Below are 21,153 nucleotides of genomic sequence, written 5' to 3'. Positions count from 1 at the left end.
GCTCCAGCAGCGCTTGGGACAGGACGTGCTACCCCACGCCCCTCCCTGCCTGCCCCCCCGGGACCCAGCACTCTCCCTGGCACAAGGCAGAGGTGCATCCTGCCAGCTCTCAGGCTGCCCCGATGGAACAGACCACGCGAACACACTCACATTCTGTCATCCTTTAAAGTCCTTTAATAGTGTCCATAAAATCTATTAAAACCCAAGGAAAGTGCCTGTACGGGGCCCAGCCCTGCAGGGAGCCTGCTAGCAGCAGGAGTGGGGTGCAGCCAGCGCCCTGGAGCCATAGCAGGGCAGAGAGGAAGGGGGTACAGCAGGCAGCACCCCAACCCCACGAGCAGCATTTGGCACCCAGCACCCATCAGGAGGGTCCCTGTGAGGGCAGGTAGTGGGCTGAGCCCAGCCCCAGAGGTTACAGTGCTAACGGTCTCGGACACAGCTACTTCTTGCAGGGTTGAGCCTGGCCCAAAGAGGTCTCCACGCGTGACTTCTTGGGCAGGCTGCTGGGAACACCGCAGCAGATGAGGCACTGCGGATGGGGTGCAGCAGCGAGGGCTCTGGGTTGCCTCCGTCACCAGTGCTGGGAGACAGGAGCATTGCCCTGGCGCTCGAGCAGGGGCAGAAGAACCTCTGCAGTGATGCTGGCCAATTTAACCTGAGATTCTAGCCACCTTGAGGCTGGAGAGCAGCCCTGGGTGGCATGACGGGGGTCCTGGAAAGTGACAGTCCCAAAGTAGGATCCCTGTCTGGAGTCCTTGGGGAGCCGGCAGGATGGAGGCCAGCCTCATGCCTCGGTCTTGGTGCTGACAGATGGCAGGGGCTGTGCGCCGGCAGGTGGGGGCTGCGCCACAACCGGGATCTGTGGATCTGGAAATGGGAGCTGCAGATCAGTGGCACAGCCCTGTCCCATGGTGCTGGGGAACAGGCAGTCAGGACATCCCAGTGCTCTCAAGAAGTCTCCCACAGACCAAAGCTCGCAAAGCCCCAGGCAGTGCACAACCACTCCAGCCGTGCCCTCTGAAACGCGCAGGGTGACCCAGGGGCAGCCCCCGCTGGCAGCGGCACAACCAGTGCCCAGAGAACAAGGCCAGCCTGGGGCACAGCTGCTGCCCCCAGCTCCCTGCCCAGCTGGGCAAGGGCCCTGCAGAGCGAGCAGGGGCTTCAGGGAGCCCTTGCCCAGAGGAAATCAAGGAAGGAGCTGCCCCGCGAGCCGTGCGGTGCCCCTGCCCACCGTCACCAGCCCAGGTCCGCACGGGAAGCCCCGCAAACCGTTAACGCCGGAGCTGCTGAGCCCGGTCCAGCCCGGAGGCAGCACTCTGTGCCCCCGGTGCCACAGGACCTCCTCCACCCGACTCACCGCCGTCCTCCGCGCCCATCTGCGCCTCCAGGTCCTTGGGGTCGACGTACTTGTAGGAGTCGTCCTCCTTGGGCGGGCAGCACGTCCCGCAGCAGAAGAAGCAGCAGCAGCAGCAGCAGCAGCAGGTGAGCGCGCCGCAGCAGAGGGCCAGGGCCTGCGCGGGGGGACACGGGGCCACCGTGAGGCCCGGGGGGGCCCGGGCGGCGGCGGAGGCCCCGGGGCGGCCCCGCGCTCACCTGGAACCACCACTTGGACATGAGGAAGTAGTGCCGCACGGCATCGTCGCCGAACTGCTCGGCCACGTAGAGCCCCAGGGAGCCGTACTGGTCGTAGAGCCGCCGCTTGTCCTCGTCGCTCAGCGTGGCGTGGGCGCTGTTGATCTCCTTGAAGCGCTCGGCCGCCGCCGGGTCGTCGGGGTTCTTGTCGGGGTGGTACCGCAGCGCCAGCCTCCTGCGGGGCGGCCGCGCTGGGACGGGCGGCCCCGGCCCCGGCCCCGGCCCCGGCCCCGGCCTCGCCCCCCCGGCCTCCCCCCGGCCCGCAGCGGCCCCGCCGCCGCTCCGCCCGCCCGCCCGCCGTACCGGTAGGCCTTCTTGATCTCCTCGGGGGAGCTGCCCTTCTCCAGGCCCAGCACGCGGTACAGGCTCTCCCCGACCCGCGACAGCTTCCGCTGCGCCCGCCCCGGCTCCGCCATCGCGGCTCCGCGCCGGGGGCGGCGGGCACCGACCGCACCGCACCGCACCGCGGGGCTCCGACCGCGGGGCTCGGCCCGCCCGGGTCAGCGGCGCCGCGCAACGGCCGCTTCCGCCCCGCCGCCGCCCTGCGCAGGCGCGGCCCGGCCCCGGGAGCCCGGCCCCGGGAGCCCGGCCCCGGGAGCCCGGCCCCGGGAGCCCGGCCCCGGGAGCCCGGCCCCGGGAGCCCGGCCCCGGGAGCCCGGCCCCGGGAGCCCGGCCCCGGGAGCCCGGCCCCGGGAGCCCGGCCCCGGGAGCCCGGCCCCGGGAGCCCGGCCCCGGGAGCCCGGCCCCGGGAGCCCGGCCCCGGGAGGCAGCCGGTGACACCTCCGTCGCCCCCCGCCCCCCCCCCCCCCCGTGCCCCCCGTCCCGTCCCGTCCCGTCCCGTCCCGATCCCCTGCCCGCGGCGCGAGGCACGGGCGGCGGCGGCCGCGCGGCTCCTTTATTTCGGTACAAAACGGAGGCAGCCAGCAGGCACAGAGGGAGCGGCGGCGGGGGGGGCCGGGCCTCTGCCCCCGGGGCTGCCGCAGCGGCCGGCCGGGAGCCCCCCCCCGCCGGGGGAAAAACCTGAGCAAGGAGCGCGGCGGCAGCGGGGGCTGCGTGGTCCCGGGGGCGCCCGGCACGGGCAGCCCGGGTGGGGGGGCGGGTACCTGGGCCCCCGCCGCCCGCGGGGCTGGAACGCAAAGGGAGAGCGTTTGAATATCAAACCCCCCCGCAGGGGCCGCGGCTCCCCCTGCCTCCTGCCCCCAGCCCCCAGGAGAGGCAGGGCGGCAGCGGAGCGTGGGAGCGGTGGGGAGCCGGCGGCTCCGCGGAAGGCCCCGATCCCTGATGGTTTTCAAGTAGCTGGCCTGCCCCACGGGAGAGCCAGGTGGGCAGCTGCTCACAATAAATACAAATAAATACAGATTCCAGCAACGGAGCCTGCCCACGCACAGCAAGGCCCCAGCAGGAGCAGACCCTCGACCCCTGCCTCTGTCGTGGCAGTTGGTGGCCAGGGCCAGCCCCAGAGCAGAGGAGAGCCCAAGCTGCAGGGGTGCAGGGGCTGGCGGTGCTGCGCCCCTCCCGGGGGCCGGCCAGCTCAGCAGTCCATGGCTTCGCTCTCACAGCAGGCAGAGGGAGCATCGGTGCCAAAGTACCTGTCCCCGAAGTTACCTAAAGGAGATGGGGACAGAGCGAGTGAGGGCAGGGCAGGGCAGGGCCCCGTGGCACTGCCAGGGGCTGCAGGGCAGGGGGCTGCAGGGCAGGGGGCTGCCCCCGGCCAGCACCACCGCCCCCCTCACCAATGCCTGGGATGATGTGGAACTCCTCATTGATCCTCTTGTCCACAGCGGTGGTGATGATGCGGACACGGGGAAAGGCGTAAGCCACCGAGTGCACCCCCATCTCCGCCATCAGCAGCGACAGCAGGAAGATCCTGTCCTCCTGGACATCGTGGTCCTGCGGCACAGAGCCGTGAGAGCCTGGCCAGGGGCGGGCGGGCTGCGCGCCCCCAGCCCCGCTGCCCGGCCCCTCACCAGCAGGACGCGCACTGCCATCATGGCCGCGGCTCCCGTGGACACGGTGCTGTCCATGAGGATGACGTAGTCCTCGCTGATCTCCTTGGGCAGCCGCAGGTAGTGGAGCTGAGGGGAAAGAGGTGAGGTCACCCAGCGCGGCGCTGCCGGGGCTCTGTGCCGGGGCTGCGGCGCTGCTCACCTCGGGCTCTCCCGTGTCGTGGTTGGTCTGAATCAGGATCTTGCCCAGGCGGATGTCCTTGCAGACGGCGGTCAGGGCCTGCTCCATGGTCTCCCCGGCTCTCAGTATGGACACGCCGGTGATCTGGGAAGAGGCAGGGGAACGCTGCCTTAAGTTGTGCGAGGAGAGCAGCAGCTCTGGCTGCTCCCACAGGTCCTTCCCGGGGCGGGGGGCAGGACTCGGCCCCTCTCTGCCCAGCAGCCCCCCACTGTCCCCACAGAGCAGCTCACACCCACGTACTCTACACCGGTCCTGCCTGCCCTTTCCCAGCTCTGCCGTGCCCTTGTGTCCCCAGCTCAGGGCCCAGATGCTCTCCAGAGGCTCTTCAGTTCCCATGGAGCCTGATGGTGCTTGGGCCCACACCATGGGCCGGGGACAGGCTGCCTGGGCAGCCCTGCAGCATGGCACCAGGCTGGGGCCAACAGGATTTCCCAGTCAGTCCCCACCAGACAGGGGGCAGCTGCGTGCCCACAGGGAGGAGAGGGCCAGGACAACATCTCACCCTCTGCCTGTGGAATCGCTTCCCTTCGTACGTCGTCCCCTGGGGCGTCTCCACCGTAACCGACTGCAGAAAGGGGAGGTGAGGAGAGCGTGGGCAAAGCTGGCCCCTGGGGGCCCCCGGCACATAACCGGGACAGGGCTGCAGGCGAGGGGTGTTGGTGTACCTTCAGCGGCAGGAAGGAGAGGGCGTGCTCTATCAACAGCCTCATCAGGCGCTTGGAGTAGAAGATGAATTCATCCCTGGTCGTGTCCTTGTTCCTGCAGGAGGACAGGTAGGCGGGCGCTGAGCAGAGTCCCTGCTCCACCCTGCAGCCAGCGAGGGAAATACGGGACAAGGACAGAGCAGCCAGTAGCCTTTGAGGCTCGTCAGTCCCCAGCTTAGAGCATGCCATGAGGAGACCTCCCCAGGGACTGTTCAAGTTGAAGAGCACTCAAGGCACCATTCCCACCCTCTCCTAACCTCCCAGCACGGAGCAGCTTCTCCAGGTGCTGCTCTGGGCAGCGACAAGCAGCCGCGCAGGAGCGGCCTTGCCAGACCTGGAACACGGGGGATGGAAGCAAGCGCTGCCCAGCCCGCCTGTGCCTCCGCAGGTACATGTGGCTGCAGTGCAGCGTCGTGCCGGGGCATGGCAGGGCTGATGGACGAGACAGGTATCTCGGCACAACCGGTGGCACAGCAGGGGGCTCGCTGGCACGCGGTGGGGCAGAGCTGGACCCCAAGCCCTGGAGGTGCTGGGGACACAGACTGCATCCCCAGCTGCAGCCCGGCTGGCCTTAGCAGCTGCCAGGGCAGACAGGACCACCAGGCCCAGCCAGGGGGACTCGAGAAGGGCCAGAGAAGGACGCCAGCAGGAGCACTGCCTCGATGCTGTTCTGGCCGAGGACATGGGAAGGCACCTCCAAAAGCACTGGCTGCAGAAAGGAAACCCATTTGGGTCGGCTGCAGTTCAAAGACCCTCAGATCACAGCCCCTCAGGAAGAGGGGGGAAATAAGAAAAAAGAGTAACTCCAAGTCCCTAAACAGAAAGCAAATGGGAACCAAAGAGCCTGCTGCCTTGCCATCGCACAGATGAGAAAGGCTTGGAGACCCAAGTCCTGGGGCTCTTCCCTTGCCAGGGGAAACATTTCCATTGCAGCAGACAATCACCTTCACATGAAATTAGATTCAGCCAGTTATAAACAGCATTCAGCCAAAGCTGCTGACTTGTTACTGAAACAAGCAGATAACCTCGAAAACAATTCCAAGCAAACCAGCTCGGTTTCTGAGAGATCCACCATGACCTAGAAATGACTCAAGGATGAGACAAGCCAAAGGGGAGCTGCAGAGGTACAGGCACCCTCCCCTTCCAGGTGGATGTCAACAGGACTACGGCACCCCGAGCCCTGCGCCAGTGCCTGGGGCTTGATCGGGAGGTCAGAGACCAGGCTCTGCCAGTGCCAAGCGGCCGGTGCTGGCACCGACACTGCCAGTGGTAGGAGGGGCAGCGAGAGGAATGCCAGCAGCACTCAGCGCCACACCTCCAACGGGCTGGAACTGCGTCAGTCCCTGCCTTTGGTGTGTCAGGGCAGCAGGCACACAGGGCAAGGGAGCGTCAGCCCTGGAAGATGAAGGAAGCTCAAACAATGTCTCGGTTGAGAACACAGCCTAGAGCACAGAAGGAAGCGGCAATACGTTTCAGGGCTTGCCAAAGCCGCAGGTATTGTCTGGAAAGGACTGCGTGGTCCAGGAGCGTTCAGTTCCCATGGAGGGTGGACACGAAGCCTGCAGCTGATCAAGCAGAGAGCACGAAGTGCTGCACGATGCTGCCCAGTCCGCTCGGGGACAAGGGGAGACAGTTCAGGGTTAGTTGCATGGTAGGCTAGCTGGATTAGAGAAGGAAATAAAGCGGCAACAAGAGAGAGGGGATTATTTAGCGTAATGTCAGCCTGGAGCAGACCTGCATCCTGACCGAGGACAGAAACGATGCAGGTGCCCAAGAAGCGCACGTGGAGGTGCAGCATTAATTGCTCTGAGCACCACCTCTACCTGCTGCAAGGCTGGAGACTGAGGACATAGCTGCTGACAGCACAGGAAGAACGAGGAGCAGAGAGGATGGAGGGTGCAGCAGAACGCCGGGCAGCATTACCAGCTGCTGGGCAGCAGAAGCACAGAGGCAGTGTTTTGCAGGAGTCCCGTCGGGTAGTGCTCAGGGTGTAACACGAGCACTGCTGCCACTGACCGTGACACAGCAGCCGCCGGCTCCTGAGGCACCTGTGTGGGAACGAGACCGGACACACCACGGTCAGGAGCAGCTGAGCTACCTGACACCATCAATGGGCAGCAGCTTCTGACACACAACGCTCCTCTGGTTACCCGCCCAGCTAGAGACCAGCGACTGCCTGGAACCAGGCAAGCCCCGAAACATGCGTCAACACTGCATCACCACACTGAAGTGTTGAGGGCAGCAAGAAATAAAGTAAAACAAAGAATAAAAACACAACGGGACTGCACATTTACAGGAAATCTCCCCTTCTCCGTCAGGAGGAGGAAAGCCAACTAACTCTATTGTACACACACGCTAATCCCAGTGCCAGAGGGGAAAAGGACGGCTTTTCTCACGGAGAGCACCTTGACTGTCAGCACACAGATGTGTTACAGCCTACCTCACGTGGCACATAGAAGAAACTGCTGCATGAAACCACGCATTTCCGACGACACACAAAGCACAACGACACAGGCGTGTGCGGCAGCTCGCTCAGTAACCCTGGGGCAGGACTGCCCCCGCCCCACCTCGCCCAGAGGGCTGCTGTCAGACAAGCTGTTCCCAGAGCACCTCCATAGAGTCACAGAACGGCTTGGGCTGGAAGGGACCTCAAGGCCCCCCCAGTTCCAACCCCCTGCCACGGGCGGGGTGCCACCCGCTAGATCAGGTTGCTCAGGGCCTCGTCCAACCTGGCCTTGAACACCTCCAGGGACGGGGCACCCACAGCTTCCCTGGGCAGAAGCGTCCAGAGACCTTATCTAAGTGTCAAATGCCTAAAGGAAAAGTAAGTACACCAAGAGGTCAGTTACCAGGAAAACAAGGTTTACTAGAAGCTTAAAACGTGGCCGTAAAGATTCCTATGATGTCTCTTTAAATCCCGTGCAGTCTGTGGCTGCTTTGACAAAAGCATCAATAACGGGCTGTAACCCAAGTGTCATTTTACCAGAGAACCATCAAGAACAAGCTTCTGGCTCAACAACAATCAAGAGGGAGATTGACAGCAAGCACTGTGGTTAATAAGGAGCTGCTGAAATCGGTTTTCTCCTCCGTGACCTGCGTCTAAAACAGCACAACCTGTGTATACCCACAGTATTTCTTGAGAACGTAAGGAACAAAGGAGTCTTAAGAGATATTTACCAGTTACCAGATGGAAGGGGTGGAATTGGCAACAGTCCATAAAAGGCAGAAGGATATTGGGTATTTTTATTCTGTATTTTAGGACATCATCTGCCACTTCTCACATCACACCGCAAGGATGACAGACAGTCCACCAACGGGAGCTGCAGACAAGGATAAGCAGCTGCTACTACCAAGAGATATTTCTGCAGTCAGACCTGGGTGCCTTGCGCCCAAGAGCTCCCATGGACCAGAAAAGCCTACCAACGGGGATGTTTCCAACAAGCCTTGGGACAACAGGAAAGTCCCAGGAGAAGTGAGAAAATTGGCTCTGACCTGGAGGAAGATGGTGGCTGTTGGCAGCTCTTCAGAGGGGGCGGTCTGCGTGCACCCCCCCCCCTCCGCCGTGGGTGTGCTTCAACCGCACGCTCGCCCACCGGGTTCCTGGAGCCTGAGCACTGCCTGGGCTCCCGGCACAGCCCTGCCTCCACGGGGCTGCCTCTCGTGGCCAGCTGCCCCCGGGAACCCCCGCACCAGGTCCATTCACCCCTCGGGCGGCCCCGAGTGGTCCCTGACCTGCGGGAGTGCCGGGGGACAGATGCTGCAAGCGGCGCCTCTGTGCCACGAGCGCTCTGGTTCCTCCAGCTCTGCCTGGAGCCGCTGCACAGCGTTCCTGGAGACACGACCTGCCCCACCCCAGACCTGCGTGAGGTTACGGGCTGGGACCCCTCCTGCCATCGCCTGGGCAGTGCTCAGCAGAGGCAGGAGCTGGCCCGCAGGCAGCGCACCCCAAGCCCGGTACCCCAGACGTGGCGCAGCAGCGTGCAGCCAGGCCAGCTCCCGAGATCAGGCTTCCCGGGGCTGTCAGCGGACGGCACAGAGCAGCCTCTCTGAGGGGGAGCAGCACCCCGCAGGAAGCCCGAGCATGGCCTGGCTGTGCTCAGGGTGGGAGCGCCTGCAGCGCAAAGCCAGCCGACACGCTCGGGTCCCCAGGAACCCGGAGCGCAGGCAGGTTTCAGTGTCGTGCCTGAAGCACCCTTCTCCAGCACTGCAGCTGCCCTGCGGGCAGGGCCACGCTTCGCTCTGCCCCTCGCTGAAGCACCTGCAGCCACACATTCCCAGGGCAGCTCTGACACGGGACAGCGCGTCCTGCCAGGGCGCAAAGTCCAGGAGCTCAAGCTAGAGCAAACTTCCTACGAGCAGCGGTGACCCACGCCCCTGCAGCCCGCGCTGCCAACACAGCCCTGGAGCCTCTCCAGGCGTGACGTGGGTACCGAGAGGCAAACAGTGGGAGGGAAACTCAGGTCTGTGGCAGAGAGAGCCCGAGCTGCCAGGGGGCAGAGGGACGTGCACACCGCCAGTCCCACGGCACCGCCTGCCGACAGCCACGACCTGGTGCAGCCGGACACCCAGCACCAGCAGGATGCCCCAAGCGTCCCCGCAGCTCCGGGACCGAGCTGTGCCGATGCTGCACGGCACAGATCCGCTCAGCCAACGCGCACTGGGACACAGCTGGGCAGATTGACCAGCACGCACGGCAACACTGCGAGGGATGTTTGAGGAAACGCCCCCAGAAGCCACTTATTTCAGTAAAAAGAATCCCCGCGGTACGTGAACGGGAGCAGAGGTTTTGTGAAGGCTCTCGCAGCTGCTGGGTCCCATTCAGGCAACAAGAAGTCCTGACACGTGGCGTGAAATGCTCCCGTTGCCTCTGGAGATCTGGCCCTGATACAGAAGCATCTTGTAAGCTGGAAGATGACCTTATTACAGTGTCCACCCTCAGCCTGAACATGAGTAAAACTACTTGGCTATGCTACATATAGGACGATTTCTCAGTCTCCGCCTCTGCACAATGATTGCCCTGGAAACTCCTTCTCCCCAGGATGCCAAGCCTGAATTTGCCATGACTGCACTCAGCGAGATGCTCATCTGCTGCCACTGGGCGGTCTTCCAGGAGGGCACACAGAGACAGAAGGCTGAAGTGCAGGAGAGCCCCCAGTGTTGAACAACAGGGAAATGATGTTGGCTGGCAGCAGCCTGGCAAGCTGAGACCAACAGGCTGCCTCCAAGGGAACTGCACTGGGAAAGGCAGAATGGGAAAAGGGAGGCTGGAGGGAAAAGCTGGCTTACAGCTCCCTGGTGCATCCCCAGGCACCAGGCCTGGGGAGCCAAGACGCTCCGAAACATAGCGCGGGTGGGAGCACCGGCGCTCCAAGGGCCGAAGCCAGACCAAAGGTGGGCAATCGGATTTGCCAAGGCACGGGAACCTCACGCACGGAGGTGCGAGCACCTTGGAGGAGGGCAGATTGGCTGGTGAGCACGCGAAGCACCGGAGGCCCAGCAAGCCCCAGCGGGCAGGGAGCAGTGCCACTGGGACAGGGCAAAGCACGGGGGTCCCAAGTGAGCACAGACAACCCTCAACCATTAAGGATTCCACGTCACACCAGAGTTATGCAGAAGCAATAGCGCGCTGCCAGGTGATCGCTTACAGGCACCAATACAAGCCGCACAGCTACCATCGAGTACGGGAACTTTTAACCAGAATTCCTCAACTGAAGGAACTGTTCTTAACAACAGCACCGCTTCAGTTCCTCTTGCTTTCTTGTGGGCTGCAGCAGCATTTGAGGGGGTGGCTGACAGGCCAAGTCAACACCCCTCCCAAGTGTGGTATTTTTCATTTTACCATCTGGAAGAGGCAAAGTCCGCCTTCCCTGCCAATCACCCAAGCAGCTCGGGAAGCCCGGCGCTGTCAGGGTAACTTGAGATCAGCGGTGCTGCTGCGCTCCAACCGCCGCGGGCAGGGGCCAATCCCTTCCTCCCCAGGGCAGCTGAACAAACTCCTAAGTCTAAGCAGATTAAGGTTATTAGATGCTTGCGGCATGCAGGCAGAACAGCCCCAGAAAGCAGCCCATTCCCAGCAAGGCCAAAGGAAGGCAGCTTCAGGAAGGAAGACACAGCGACAGCTATAGATGGAGAGACTCCAGGCACACCCAGGGCACCGTTCCACCTGAACAAGGACTGCTCAGTGCCTGGCACCTGCGCGCTGCTAACGGACTGGCCCAGGCTCACGTCCGTCTGAGAGCAGCGCACACCACTGCAATGCTGCCGGCTCTTGCAGAAGAGCAAGTTAGAGATCTGTGCCAAAGCCTGTAAGCAGGAAGGCTAGAGACAAAGACCTGCATTATTCTCTTCCTGCAGAACCCCAGCATAAAGGGAAACTGTTCGTTTGCAGGCAAACATTCTGCCTCTGGAGGTGCTATTCCCCCAGGATCTCACTGTGACCTTCACCTACCATTGAGAGCACAGACAGCGGATGAGCTAGAGCAATCGGCTCAGGATGCGAAGAGGCCACTGCCGGACCATGGGAGGAGGGAGATGCTGGAGGGACAGCGCCAAACCTGCTCCACGGTTCCCTTAGCTGGACCTGACCTCAGAACTACTCATGCTCGCAGCCTAGGGACGAGGTACTTGGGCTTCTGACAGTGACAGGAATACATGCAGGAGCTTGTAGCTTCTGCAACAGCACTAACATGGTCCCACACTGTTCTGCTCTGGACTCTACAGTAATGCTACTGTCACCTAGAAAAAACAAGAGCATCTGTGGGGAATGAAAAGATCGAGTGGCAAAGTCATAGAAGCAGCACCTGGGCCCCTTCCATAAGCTGGCTATAAAAGCAAGTGCCTTGAGAGGCAGCAACGGCAGCTCTCCCCACGCCCCGAGCTACCAGGGCTGTACTGCAGGTAGGAAAGTGCCAGCCAGTCTCCTCTCACAGAATCACCTCTGGAAAAGACCTCCAAGATCATCCGGTCCAACTGTCCTCTCGTCACAAGAAAAACCTGCCTGTGGCTTGGAAGTCACACCAGGGCAGACGAAGTCTGTCACCAAAATCTCATCTGTAAGCTGGAAGCAGCTCTGTTCAGCAGTTCTGCTCCAAGAAAACACCTGCATCTGAAGGCCTGAGGGCTGGGGATAGGAAGACTCACACCAGGCTTTGTAGTGTGATCTTAAAGAACGGTCCTGCTGGGAGGAACACAAATGAAATCCCCAAAGGAGGCTGGGACTTACCTGATGATGGTGTGCATGCCCCGCACCTGCGGCGTGTTCTCCAGGACACTTAACGTCTTTGGCAGGGGCTGCCCTTGGTGCGCAGAGGCCAGAGTTGCCCTGCAACAAGAAAGCAGCGATCAGAGCTGCACAACTCATGCACACAGACCTGCCGTGAAGGAAAGCTCCTCCCAGACACCCAGCCACACTGGCTGGACACCAGAAAGGGCTTGGTCTTCGTGCCCTGATCCCACAGAGAGCCCCATGTCTAGTGCCAGATACACAATCCCAAACCAGTATCACTGCGTAAACATGAGGAAAAAGCCTCCCCCAGCCACAAAGCGAGCTGCCAGCTTGCTCCCATAGAAGCAAGCTTCTGCCAGCACCCAGGCAGTGGGAGAAGCAGCTCTGCAAAGGCAAGGCCTTGTCAAGTTCCCTAGGACAGGGCTGTCACATCGATGAAGTGAGAGGACTGTCCTGCTGTGGCTGCCTACATGACATCCTGTCTAGGGCACCGCTCCCATAGAATGGGGCAGCCTCTGACATTCAGGGCAAGAACCGTGCTGAGAGAGGGACAGGAGCAGTGCAGGGAGCCAGTCACACAAACCAAGCGTAGATGCCATGGGACAGGCTGTGTAAGAGCCTGCAGCCAGAGCAAGCCAGCTCCAAACAAGCTGCATGCACGGCAGCCACCTCTGAGGCTGGGGAAGAGCAGCTACGCTCAGACATCCCGGCAGAACTTCAGCCAGGAGGGACAGAGAAGAGGCAGCACACGGAGAAGAGCAGGCGAGGGCAGCCGTTCACCCCCAGCCCAGGAACCGGCCGCTCCCAGCCGGCAGGGTCCCTGACGTACCTGACAGTGATCTCACGCTGGATGGCACAGCAGAGTCGTTCAGCACGGCAAAAGGGGAAAGAAAGGACGTCCAGTCACTGCGCCAGCCAGGCACAGCTCCCCAGCGGCAGCCCCAGCCCAGCTCCCACCCCTTCTCCTGGGGCTGCGTGGAGAACCCCGCTGGGCACACTTGGGAGAGAAGGCTGGAGTGTCGGGTGATGCCAGGGACAAGAGAGGTGGGGATGGGTGAAATCAAGAAGAGCTAGTTGGGACCAGGGGTGCGGCAGGAGAATGAGACCAGAGCGTGAGTGCTGTGCCTGTCCTACCTCCACGTCCCAGCCCCTGCACTGCAGCTCAGTCTGCCCTGAGCTGCGTAAAGAGGCGACTTTGAGAGCCACAGAGCACAGGGCTGTGGCAGCCTCGCCCTCCCTCCCGTGTGCAGTCTCTCTTCTCTTCCTCCCCCAGGCCACCAGCACTCGATCAGTCCCCACCTCACCTTCTCCAGCTGGCTGTGCACGTGCTGCACAATGAGGTCCAGGGCCACAAAGTTCTCCCCACCTGGCAGGGGAACGGAGAAGACGGGTCAGGACACCAACCCAGCACTGCAGCCAGCTCTAGTCAACGTGGCGCATCTCACCCCTGGGCACCACGATGTCCGCAACCTGCACGGTAGGCTCGATGTACTGCTCGAAGGCCGGCTTCACAAACTTGTTGTACTGCTTGATGACACCCACGATGTCGCGCCCGCGTTCCATGATGTCGCGCTGCAGGCGCCGCACCAGCCGGATGTCAGAGTCCGTGTCCACAAACACCTTCATGTCCAGGAGCTGGAAAACTAGGAGGAGTGAACACCCCCTCGGCACCCCCCACGTGCTCCCCCTTGCACAGCCTGGCCAGCTCTGGCCCCCTCGCAGCAACAGCACCCAGCGTTGCCTCCCCAGCCTCCGGCACAGAGGTGCTGTGCCAGCAAGCAGTGGGCGACCCCTCCCTCGAGAGCCCAGGACCGTGCCCACCACCCACGCAGCACCCCGGTAAATGCCTGCCCCTGCGCTGCGCTCTGCAACGGGTGGCCAGCCGCATCAGGCAGCAATACCTTCAGCAGCTCCTTGTTTGCAAAAGCCAGTATGCCTTCAAAGACGATGACGTTTGCCCCATACACCGTTTTCTGAGAAGAGACAGGCGTTACAGTCGTCCTGCCCCCCTCACACATTGCGCCAGCCAATGCTCAGCACGGACAGCATTCAACCCAGACCCGCACTGGGTGCTCACTGCCCGAGAGCAGGACTGCCCACAGCTGTCCTACATGCCCCAGCCCTTAAGGACCGTTATCATCACCCCTAGGCCTTGCTGCAGAAACCCCAACCTCTGCCTGATCCCTTTGCTAGCTCCTGTCCTGGCCGCACTCACACTGAGGGCTCTCCCCATGGTGCTCCCCGCTCCCATGCCCACCCCAGCATCTCCACGCACCCCCTCGACCCCCCTCCCCACCCCTCGGAGCGACATCGCCTTCGTGTCCGCTGTCCCCGGCCAGCCACCCCGTGCCCCCCAACTGCCCCGTCCCCCCAGGCTGTGCCCACAGCACGCACCCACTCGCGGCGCCGGCTGTGCGTGGTGAAGTCGTACACCGGCACCTTCACGCTCTTGCCCTTCTTGAGCTTGCGGAGGACGTTGACGAGCAGCTCGAAGTCAAAGGCATCGGGGTGGTCGAAGTTGTAGTCGCTGCGGGCCGCCAGCGCCTGCTGCCCCTCGTCCAGCACCTGGGGGCACCGGCACCGCTCAGCACCGCGCTGTGCCGCGCCATGCCATGCCACGCCGTGCCGTACCATGCCGTGCTGCGCCACGCCACGCCGCGCTGTGCCGCGCTGCGCTCACCTTGTAGAAGGAGTCCATGGAGAGCAGCACGACCCAGGGCACGTCCAGCGCCTCGATGATCCGCGTCGCCACCGTCGTCTTGCCCGAGGCGCTGCCGCCGCACAGCCCTGGGGGCGAGCGCAGGCCGTGAGCGCGGCCCCCGCCGCCCGCCGCCCGCCGCCCGCCCGGCCCCGCCGCTCACCGATGACGAAGGCCTCGTCCACGGGCGCGCCGGTCTCGCTGTACCAGGGCGGCCGCCCGGCCGTGTAGATGGTCCGCTTGCTGGTGCGCAGCAGCGGCGGCTCCGGCTTGCACTGGCTGGCGGTCCGGCGGCGCGGCGGGGGCGCCGACAGCGGCAGGCGGCTCAGCAGCGAGCCCAGCGGGACGGCGCCGGGGCCGGGGCCGCGCTCGGGGCCCGCCGCCCCCCACGCGCCGCGCCGCTCCTCCGCGCCCGCCGCCGCCATCTGCCCGCCGCGGGGGCTGCCGGGACGGGGCGGGGCGGGGCGGGGCGGGCACACGGCTCCCGGCGGCCCCCGCGGCACGGCCCCGCCCCGCCCCGCCCCGCCCCGGCCCCCGCCCCGGCCCCGGCCCGGCCGCCGGCGGGAGCCCGGTGCGGGAGCGGCGTCTGTGGTCACGGGGTGCTCTGGGCCCGGCCCTGGGCACCGCCGAGCAGAGCCCGGCTCCGGCCTCTCCGCACCTCCCCGCGGGTCCTGACGGCCATGGGGGAGCTCCCCCGGAGCCTCCTCTGCTCCAGGCCGAGCAGCCCCAGCTCTCGCAGCCTCTCCTCACAGCACGGGGGCTCCGGGCCCGGCAGCACCCTGGGGGCCCCGGCCTGGGCTGTCCCCGCTGGACCCAGCTCTCTCTGTACTGAGGGGGGCCCAGGTCTCCCCAGGACTCCCCAGGACTCCCCAGGACACCCCAGCGCCCAGCAGAGGGGCAGGATCCCCCCCCTGGCTGTCCCAGCGCAGCCAGGACACCGCCAGCCCTCTCTGCCCAAGGGCCCTTTGCTGGCTCCCGCTCACCGCGGTGCCCACCAGGACCCCAGGTCCTTCTGTGCCCGGCTGCTTCCAAGCCGGGTGCCCCCAGCCTGTCCTGGTGCTGGGCTTGTTCCTCCCCAGGGGCCAGGCCTGGCAGTTCTCCTTGTTGAACTGCAGGAGGTTCCTGCCAGCCCCGCTCTCCAACATGTCTGGGTCCCTCTGCATGGCAGCACGAGCCCTGATTTATCAGCCGCTTCTCCCGAGTTTGGTCATCTGCAGACTGAGGGGACACTGCTGCATCATCTGGGTTATTAACAAAGATGCTAAACAAGACTGGACCTAGTATTGACCCTCGGGTTATTCATCCCGTTACTGGCATCAAACTGGACTTTGTGCCACTGATCACCACCCTCTGGCCCTGGCTGTTCAGGCAGTTTTCACCCCACCTCACCATCTGCACGTGCAGCCCATACGTTAACAGCTTCTCTACGAGGATCTCATGGGAGATGGCCCTACCAAAATCCAGGAGGACAACACCTGCTGCTCCCTCCCGTATCCATCAGACCGGTCGTTTTTGCCGTAGAAGCTTACCAGGTTGGCCAGGCATGACTTCCCCTTGAACCCATGCTGACCTGGTGACCTGTTTCTCCTTTACTTGCCTGGAAATAGTTCCCAGGATCAGCTGCTTCGTCCCTTTCCCAGGGATGGAGATGAGGCTTACTCGCCCCGCACCCAAACAGCCCCCGTACAAAAGCAGCCCCCTTACGCGAGCAGCTCCCACACCCCACGCAGCCCTCCCGTACCCAGCAGCCCCCCCGTGCAGAGCGCTCCCCACAGCCCAGCCCCGTTCCTGAGCAGCCCCCGTGCAAGCGAACCGGCGCTCCCCGCGCTCCCACGGGCAGCCGGTGCCGTGCTGTCGGCGACGAGCCCCCGACGGCGCGGGGGTGCCGGGTGCGGGCGGAGGCAGGGTCGGGGCCTCTCGCCGCCCTCGCCGCGCCCCCCGCAGGTGTCCCGGTCCCCGCTTCCCGGCGGCGTTTGTGCGGGCGGGGCGGGGCGGGCGCTCCCCTCCCGCAGCTCCCGGTGTCCCGGGCGTTCTCCCCGCAGCGTTCCGAGACTTTGGTCAATAACGCCAAGGGGAGCGCGCTGCCGGGCGGCTGGCGGCCTCCGTGCCGCGGGAACCCCCGCACCGCCCGGCGGCGGGATGAGCCCGGCGGGACGAGCACCGCCGCGCACGCGGCTCCCGCCAGCAGCCGGGCCCGACGCGAGCCCTGCGGGGCCGCCCCGTCCCCGTCCCGGTCCCCGTGCCCGCCCCCGTCCCCAGCCCCGCGGCTCCGGGCCGGGAGCGAGCGCGGGGCCCCCCCCGGCGGCTCGGCGCGCCCCGGGGGCGGGGCCTCGGCAGGGGGCGGGGCCTCGGCAGGGGGCGGGGCCTCGGCAGGGGGCGGGGCCTCGGCAGGGGGCGGGGCCTCGGCAGGGGGCGGGGCCTGTGCCGTCCCGGCGCCGTGCCCGCGGTGCTGCCCGCGCCCCGGCATGGAGCCCCCGTCCCCGTCCGGCAGCGAGAGCGCCCGCCTGGTCAGCCCGCGCGGCGGCCGCGCCGACGGCAGCCTGCGCCTCAAGAGGTACCGCCGGCACCCCGGCACGGCCAGCCCCACCACCCCGGCACCGGCACCTCCATCACCCCCGCCACCCCATCACCCCCGGCACCGGCACCCCCATCACCGGCACCCCCGCCGCTGCCGACGCCTGCGGCACCCCCGGTACCCCAGCCCGCAATGCTGCCGGCACCGGCACGACCGGCGCCCCCGGCACCCCCGGCACAGCCGCCCCCTCCGGCCCCTGCTAGCGCCACCTCCCAGTGCCCCCGGCACCCCCGGCTCCACCAGCTCCATCACCCCCGCACCCCACCCGCATCACCCTCCGCATCTGCAACCCTCGATCTTCCGTCACCCGCTCCCCCATCACCCCGGGCATCTCCGTCATCCCCTGCATCTCCATCACCCCCGGCCCCCCGAACCCCCGGCTTCCTCGGCACCGCAGCCCCGACCTCGGCACCCCCCGACGTTGCCACCCCCCACGCCCCCGGGACCCGCAAGCCCCCGGTCCGTCCGGCGCCCCCCGCCCCCGCGCCCTCATCCATCTGGCTGTCACCGGCACCTCCGCAGCCCCCGAGCCAGCCCCCATCCAGCACCGGCATCGCCACCCAGCCCGCGGCGGCATCCTCAGCTCCTCAGACCTGCACGCGTCCCCTCCCCGGTACCGTCACCTCACCTCCTTCCAACCGGCACCGTCCCCCCCCCACCTGTGCGACATCCCCGGCCCCCCCGCGGGTGTCCAGCTGACACCGGCGCCCGGCTACCACCCCCGCACCGGCGCTCGTCCGTCCGTCGTCCCCCGTAACTGCACCCGCCCCCCGTCCTCCCTCTGCCCTCACTGCTGCCCCGCGCATCGGCGCCCTGAGCCCTGGCCCCGGCCCCCGTGCACCCCCCGCCCCACACCGACACCCGCCCGGTCCCCGCTCCCCCGCAGCACGTCCCGTCCGTCACGGCCCTGCACCGGCACCTCGAGCCCCGCGGCCCCGGCCCCGCGCTGGAGCCGCCGTCCCCCGCACCCGCCGCCGCCCCCGTCCAGCCTTCCCTCCCCCGGCCCGACGCGGGCAGCTCCGGCCGTGCGGGGACGGGGCGGGGGCGGACCGGCCCCCGGGCACCACACGGCCCTGACACCGGCCCCGTCGCTGCTCGCCTCTGCCGAGGCGCTCGAGCGCCCCGTACCCTCCCGGAGCCCCCGTCCTTCGTCCCGGTTTCTCGGCGCGTTCGTGCACGGAGCCCGGGGGCGAGGGCGCAGCCCCCGGGGTCCGCCTGCGTCGGCTTCGCTACCGGCCGCGGCGGGGCCGGCCCCGAGACCGGGCACCGGAGGGACGCGTGCTCCGCAGGAGACGGGGGCGCCGGGAGCCCCCTCCCGGGCACGGCTCTGACCCCCTCCCCCCCAGGCTGTTCGCAGGCTCCCGGGACGCCCCGGCACCGCTGCGCCCCGGGGAGGGCGGGCAGGACGCGGTCCCGGAGCCGGGGGGGGGGGCCGCAGTGCCCCTGCAGCCCGGCCCCCCCCGGCCCCGGCCCCGGCCCGGAGAGGCTCCAGGCCCGGCGGCAGCTGAGCGTCGCCTGCACCGTGTGCTGCGTCTTCATGGTTGGAGAGGTGATAGGTAACGGCGGGCCGGGATGGGGCCGGGATGGGGCCGGGACACCCCGCCGGGCCCCGGGTGCCAGCTGTGCCGTCCCGCAGGGGGGTACCTGGCGCACAGCCTGGCTATCATGACGGACGCGGCCCACCTGCTGACGGACGTGGGCAGCATGTCCGTGAGCCTCTTCTCGCTTTGGGTCTCCGCCCGCCCGCCCACCAAGACCATGAGTTTTGGCTGGCACCGCTCAGGTGAGGCGGGGGGCTCAGCACTGGGGGAGCCCCGTGGCTGGGGCAGGCACTGATGGCCCCCACCCCACAGAGACGCTGGGTGCGCTGGCCTCCGTCCTCTCCATCTGGGTTGTCACCGGGGCTCTCGTCTACCTGGCGGCTGCACGCATCATCAGCAACGACTACGAGATCGAGGCACGAGCCATGCTGGCCACCTCTGCCAGCGCCGTGGGCGTCAACCTGGTGTATGTCCCACGCACCCTCATCCCTACCTCCTCTGGCCCCACACAGCCCGGGCCTCCCCTCCTGTGTGCACCTGGTGTCCCAAGCCCCCAGCCCCAGCCGCCCCTTCTGTCCCTTTGTCTCGAGCCTTCCTATCCCCAGTGCTGCCTCCTCCTATTCCCTGAGCCCCCTCCCCACTCCCAGCCCCACATACATTCCCTGTCCCCCCCCAGCAGCACTTCCCCTCAGCCCTGCCCTCGTGACCCAGTCCCAAATCTCCCAAATCCCCGTCCTGCCCTGCCCCACACCTGCCCTGAACCCCTGCACGGTGGCTGTGCTGTCCCTGCTGAGCCCTGGATGTGCTCTCTCCCCCACCCCCGGTAGGGTCAGCGGGGCCTCTCGCTCCCTGCCCGGCACCGAGCCAGCTCTGCTCTCTGCAGCATGGCCTACATCCTGCACCAGGCCCCCGCCGTCCACGGCCACGGGGGCTACGAGCAGCTGGAGAGCGCGGGAGGCTGCCTGCCCAGCCACGCTCCCCTGCCTGGCAGCACCAGCGTCCGTGCAGCCTTTGTCCACGTGGTGGGTGACCTGCTGCAGAGCTTTGGTGTCCTGGTGGCCGCCACCATCATCTACTTCAAGGTGCGTGGTCCCCACATGGGCCGGGCTCCTGTCCTCCACAGAGCCCTGCGGGGCACTGGGCCCCCGGGGATCCCAGCCCAGCTTGCTGGCACTTCCTGCCCGCAGCCTCACGCAGCCCCTGTTCCTTGCAGCCCCAGTGCAAGATCGCAGACCCCATCAGTACCCTCTTCTTCTCGGTCTTTGTCCTTGGCTCCACACTCACTATCCTCAGGGACGTCTTCAGAGTCCTCATGGAAGGTGAGGGGGGGACAGGTAGGGAGGACAGGTAGGGGGTGCAGGGGCTCCTTGGGGAGCACAGAGCAGCCCACCCCACAGCAACCTCTGCTCCTACCCAGCCCACCCCTGGCATTCCTGGCCCCTCCAAGCCCCCCAGATGTTCCTCTGTCCCATGGCGAGCAGCTGCCTCACCCCAGAGGCACCGTGCCGCAGCCTGGTCCCAGACTGGGGGCGTCCCCATCCCCAGCTGCCCCCCAGGAGCCCTGACCCCAGCTGGGGAATAGGGCTGGGGCCGGCCCCTCCATGACCGGCACCACTGGCAGGGGCGCCGCGGGGCATCCAGTTCGACGCAGTGAAGGAGGCGCTGCTGGCAGTGAGCGGGGTGAGGGGCACCCACGACCTGCACGTCTGGGCGCTGACGCTGAGCCACCCCGTGGTGTCGGTGCACGTGGCCGTGGGTGAGTGCCCTGCGCCGGCTCGCACAGCCCCAAGGGCAGGGCTGGGGGCTGCGGGGCTGATCATGGTTCCCTGCCGCCTCCAGATGCCAGCGCCAACCCCGAGACAGTGCTGCGGGAAGCCACCAGCCAGCTGCAGAGCAAATTCGGCTTCGTGTCATGTACGGTGCAGGTGGAGCGGTACCAGGAGGAGGCGTTGGGCTGCCCGCACTGCCAGGACCCCCCATCCTGAGCCCTTTGCCCACTGTGGGACTGGGGCACCGTAGGGCGGGTGCAGTGCCTGGAGTCCTGCCCGTGCTGCACCAGCTCCACCTCCGCAGACCCCGGGGGCCCCAGCCCCACTCAGAGTGGGGCACAGCGCCCAGCCCTTGCAGCACAGTGCTGTGGTACGTGCCCCCGGCAGCCTCCAGGGCTGCTCTGCCATGCCAGGGGCCAAGCCTGCCACAGCCCTGGGCACAGGGACCACACACCGGGCAGGAGCACTGCCCCAGCCCCAGTGCCCATGGGCCTTTGCTTGCTGCCGTGTTGGGTGCCATGTCTGTCCCCTTCCTCCCCGCTGCATCCACGCTGGAGCAAGGGGACAGGGTAGCAAGGGGAGGGAGCTCGCCCCTGAGCTCTGGGTGCCCTGGTTTTGCTCCCAGCTGCGAGGCCCAGGCCAGGGCTGGGTGCTGCCATGCCTTGGCCTGACCCATTCCCACCTTTGTGAGTCTGTCTGTTGCAGCTGTGGCGTGTCTGTGTCTCATTGTGCAAGGACTCCAGCTGGTGGCTGCAGAGCTCGTGGCCACCAATAAATGTGTCAGAGAGCAGCCGAGGCATCTGCACGGAGGGGAGCGGGGAG

At 66.0% G+C, this 21,153-nt stretch overlaps 3 protein-coding genes across 3 annotated transcripts; 1 reads left to right on the top strand and 2 right to left on the bottom strand.

The window, feature by feature from the left end:
* Positions 1-151: 151 nt before the first annotated feature.
* Positions 152-2,177, bottom strand: DNAJC5G (DnaJ heat shock protein family (Hsp40) member C5 gamma). The gene is made up of 4 exons (XM_080584268.1): positions 1,936-2,177; positions 1,594-1,807; positions 1,358-1,511; positions 152-867 (listed from the first exon to the last, which is right to left on the bottom strand). The coding sequence occupies exons 1-4, from the start codon at positions 2,046-2,048 to the stop codon at positions 785-787; spliced, it is 564 nt and encodes a 187-aa protein (XP_080440394.1). The 5' UTR covers positions 2,049-2,177; the 3' UTR covers positions 152-784.
* Positions 2,178-2,667: 490 nt separating this feature from the next.
* Positions 2,668-14,886, bottom strand: LOC308192214 (uridine-cytidine kinase-like 1). The gene is made up of 14 exons (XM_080585523.1): positions 14,610-14,886; positions 14,429-14,535; positions 14,143-14,313; positions 13,650-13,721; positions 13,194-13,383; positions 13,053-13,114; positions 12,578-12,594; positions 11,746-11,844; positions 4,485-4,578; positions 4,322-4,384; positions 3,781-3,903; positions 3,600-3,707; positions 3,366-3,522; positions 2,668-3,237 (listed from the first exon to the last, which is right to left on the bottom strand). Exons 1-14 carry the CDS (start codon positions 14,869-14,871, stop codon positions 3,164-3,166), a joined length of 1,599 nt encoding a protein of 532 aa, XP_080441649.1. The 5' UTR covers positions 14,872-14,886; the 3' UTR covers positions 2,668-3,163.
* Positions 14,887-16,911: 2,025 nt separating this feature from the next.
* Positions 16,912-21,074, top strand: SLC30A3 (solute carrier family 30 member 3; the record flags this gene model as incomplete). The annotated part of the gene is given in 9 exon segments (XM_080584259.1): positions 16,912-17,000; positions 18,368-18,442; positions 18,444-18,577; positions 18,658-18,804; positions 18,875-19,028; positions 19,446-19,644; positions 19,776-19,881; positions 20,184-20,318; positions 20,402-21,074. Coding segments are annotated over 9 exon segments (1,185 nt in total). The 3' UTR covers positions 20,548-21,074.
* Positions 21,075-21,153: the final 79 nt, after the last annotated feature.

This window comes from Anser brachyrhynchus (assembly GCF_964034855.1).
Source record: "Anser brachyrhynchus genome assembly, chromosome: 3".
Taxonomy (NCBI): Eukaryota; Metazoa; Chordata; class Aves; order Anseriformes; family Anatidae; genus Anser; species Anser brachyrhynchus.
Note: the sequence above shows the minus strand (reverse complement) of the source record. Positions and strands in the feature narration are given on the sequence as shown.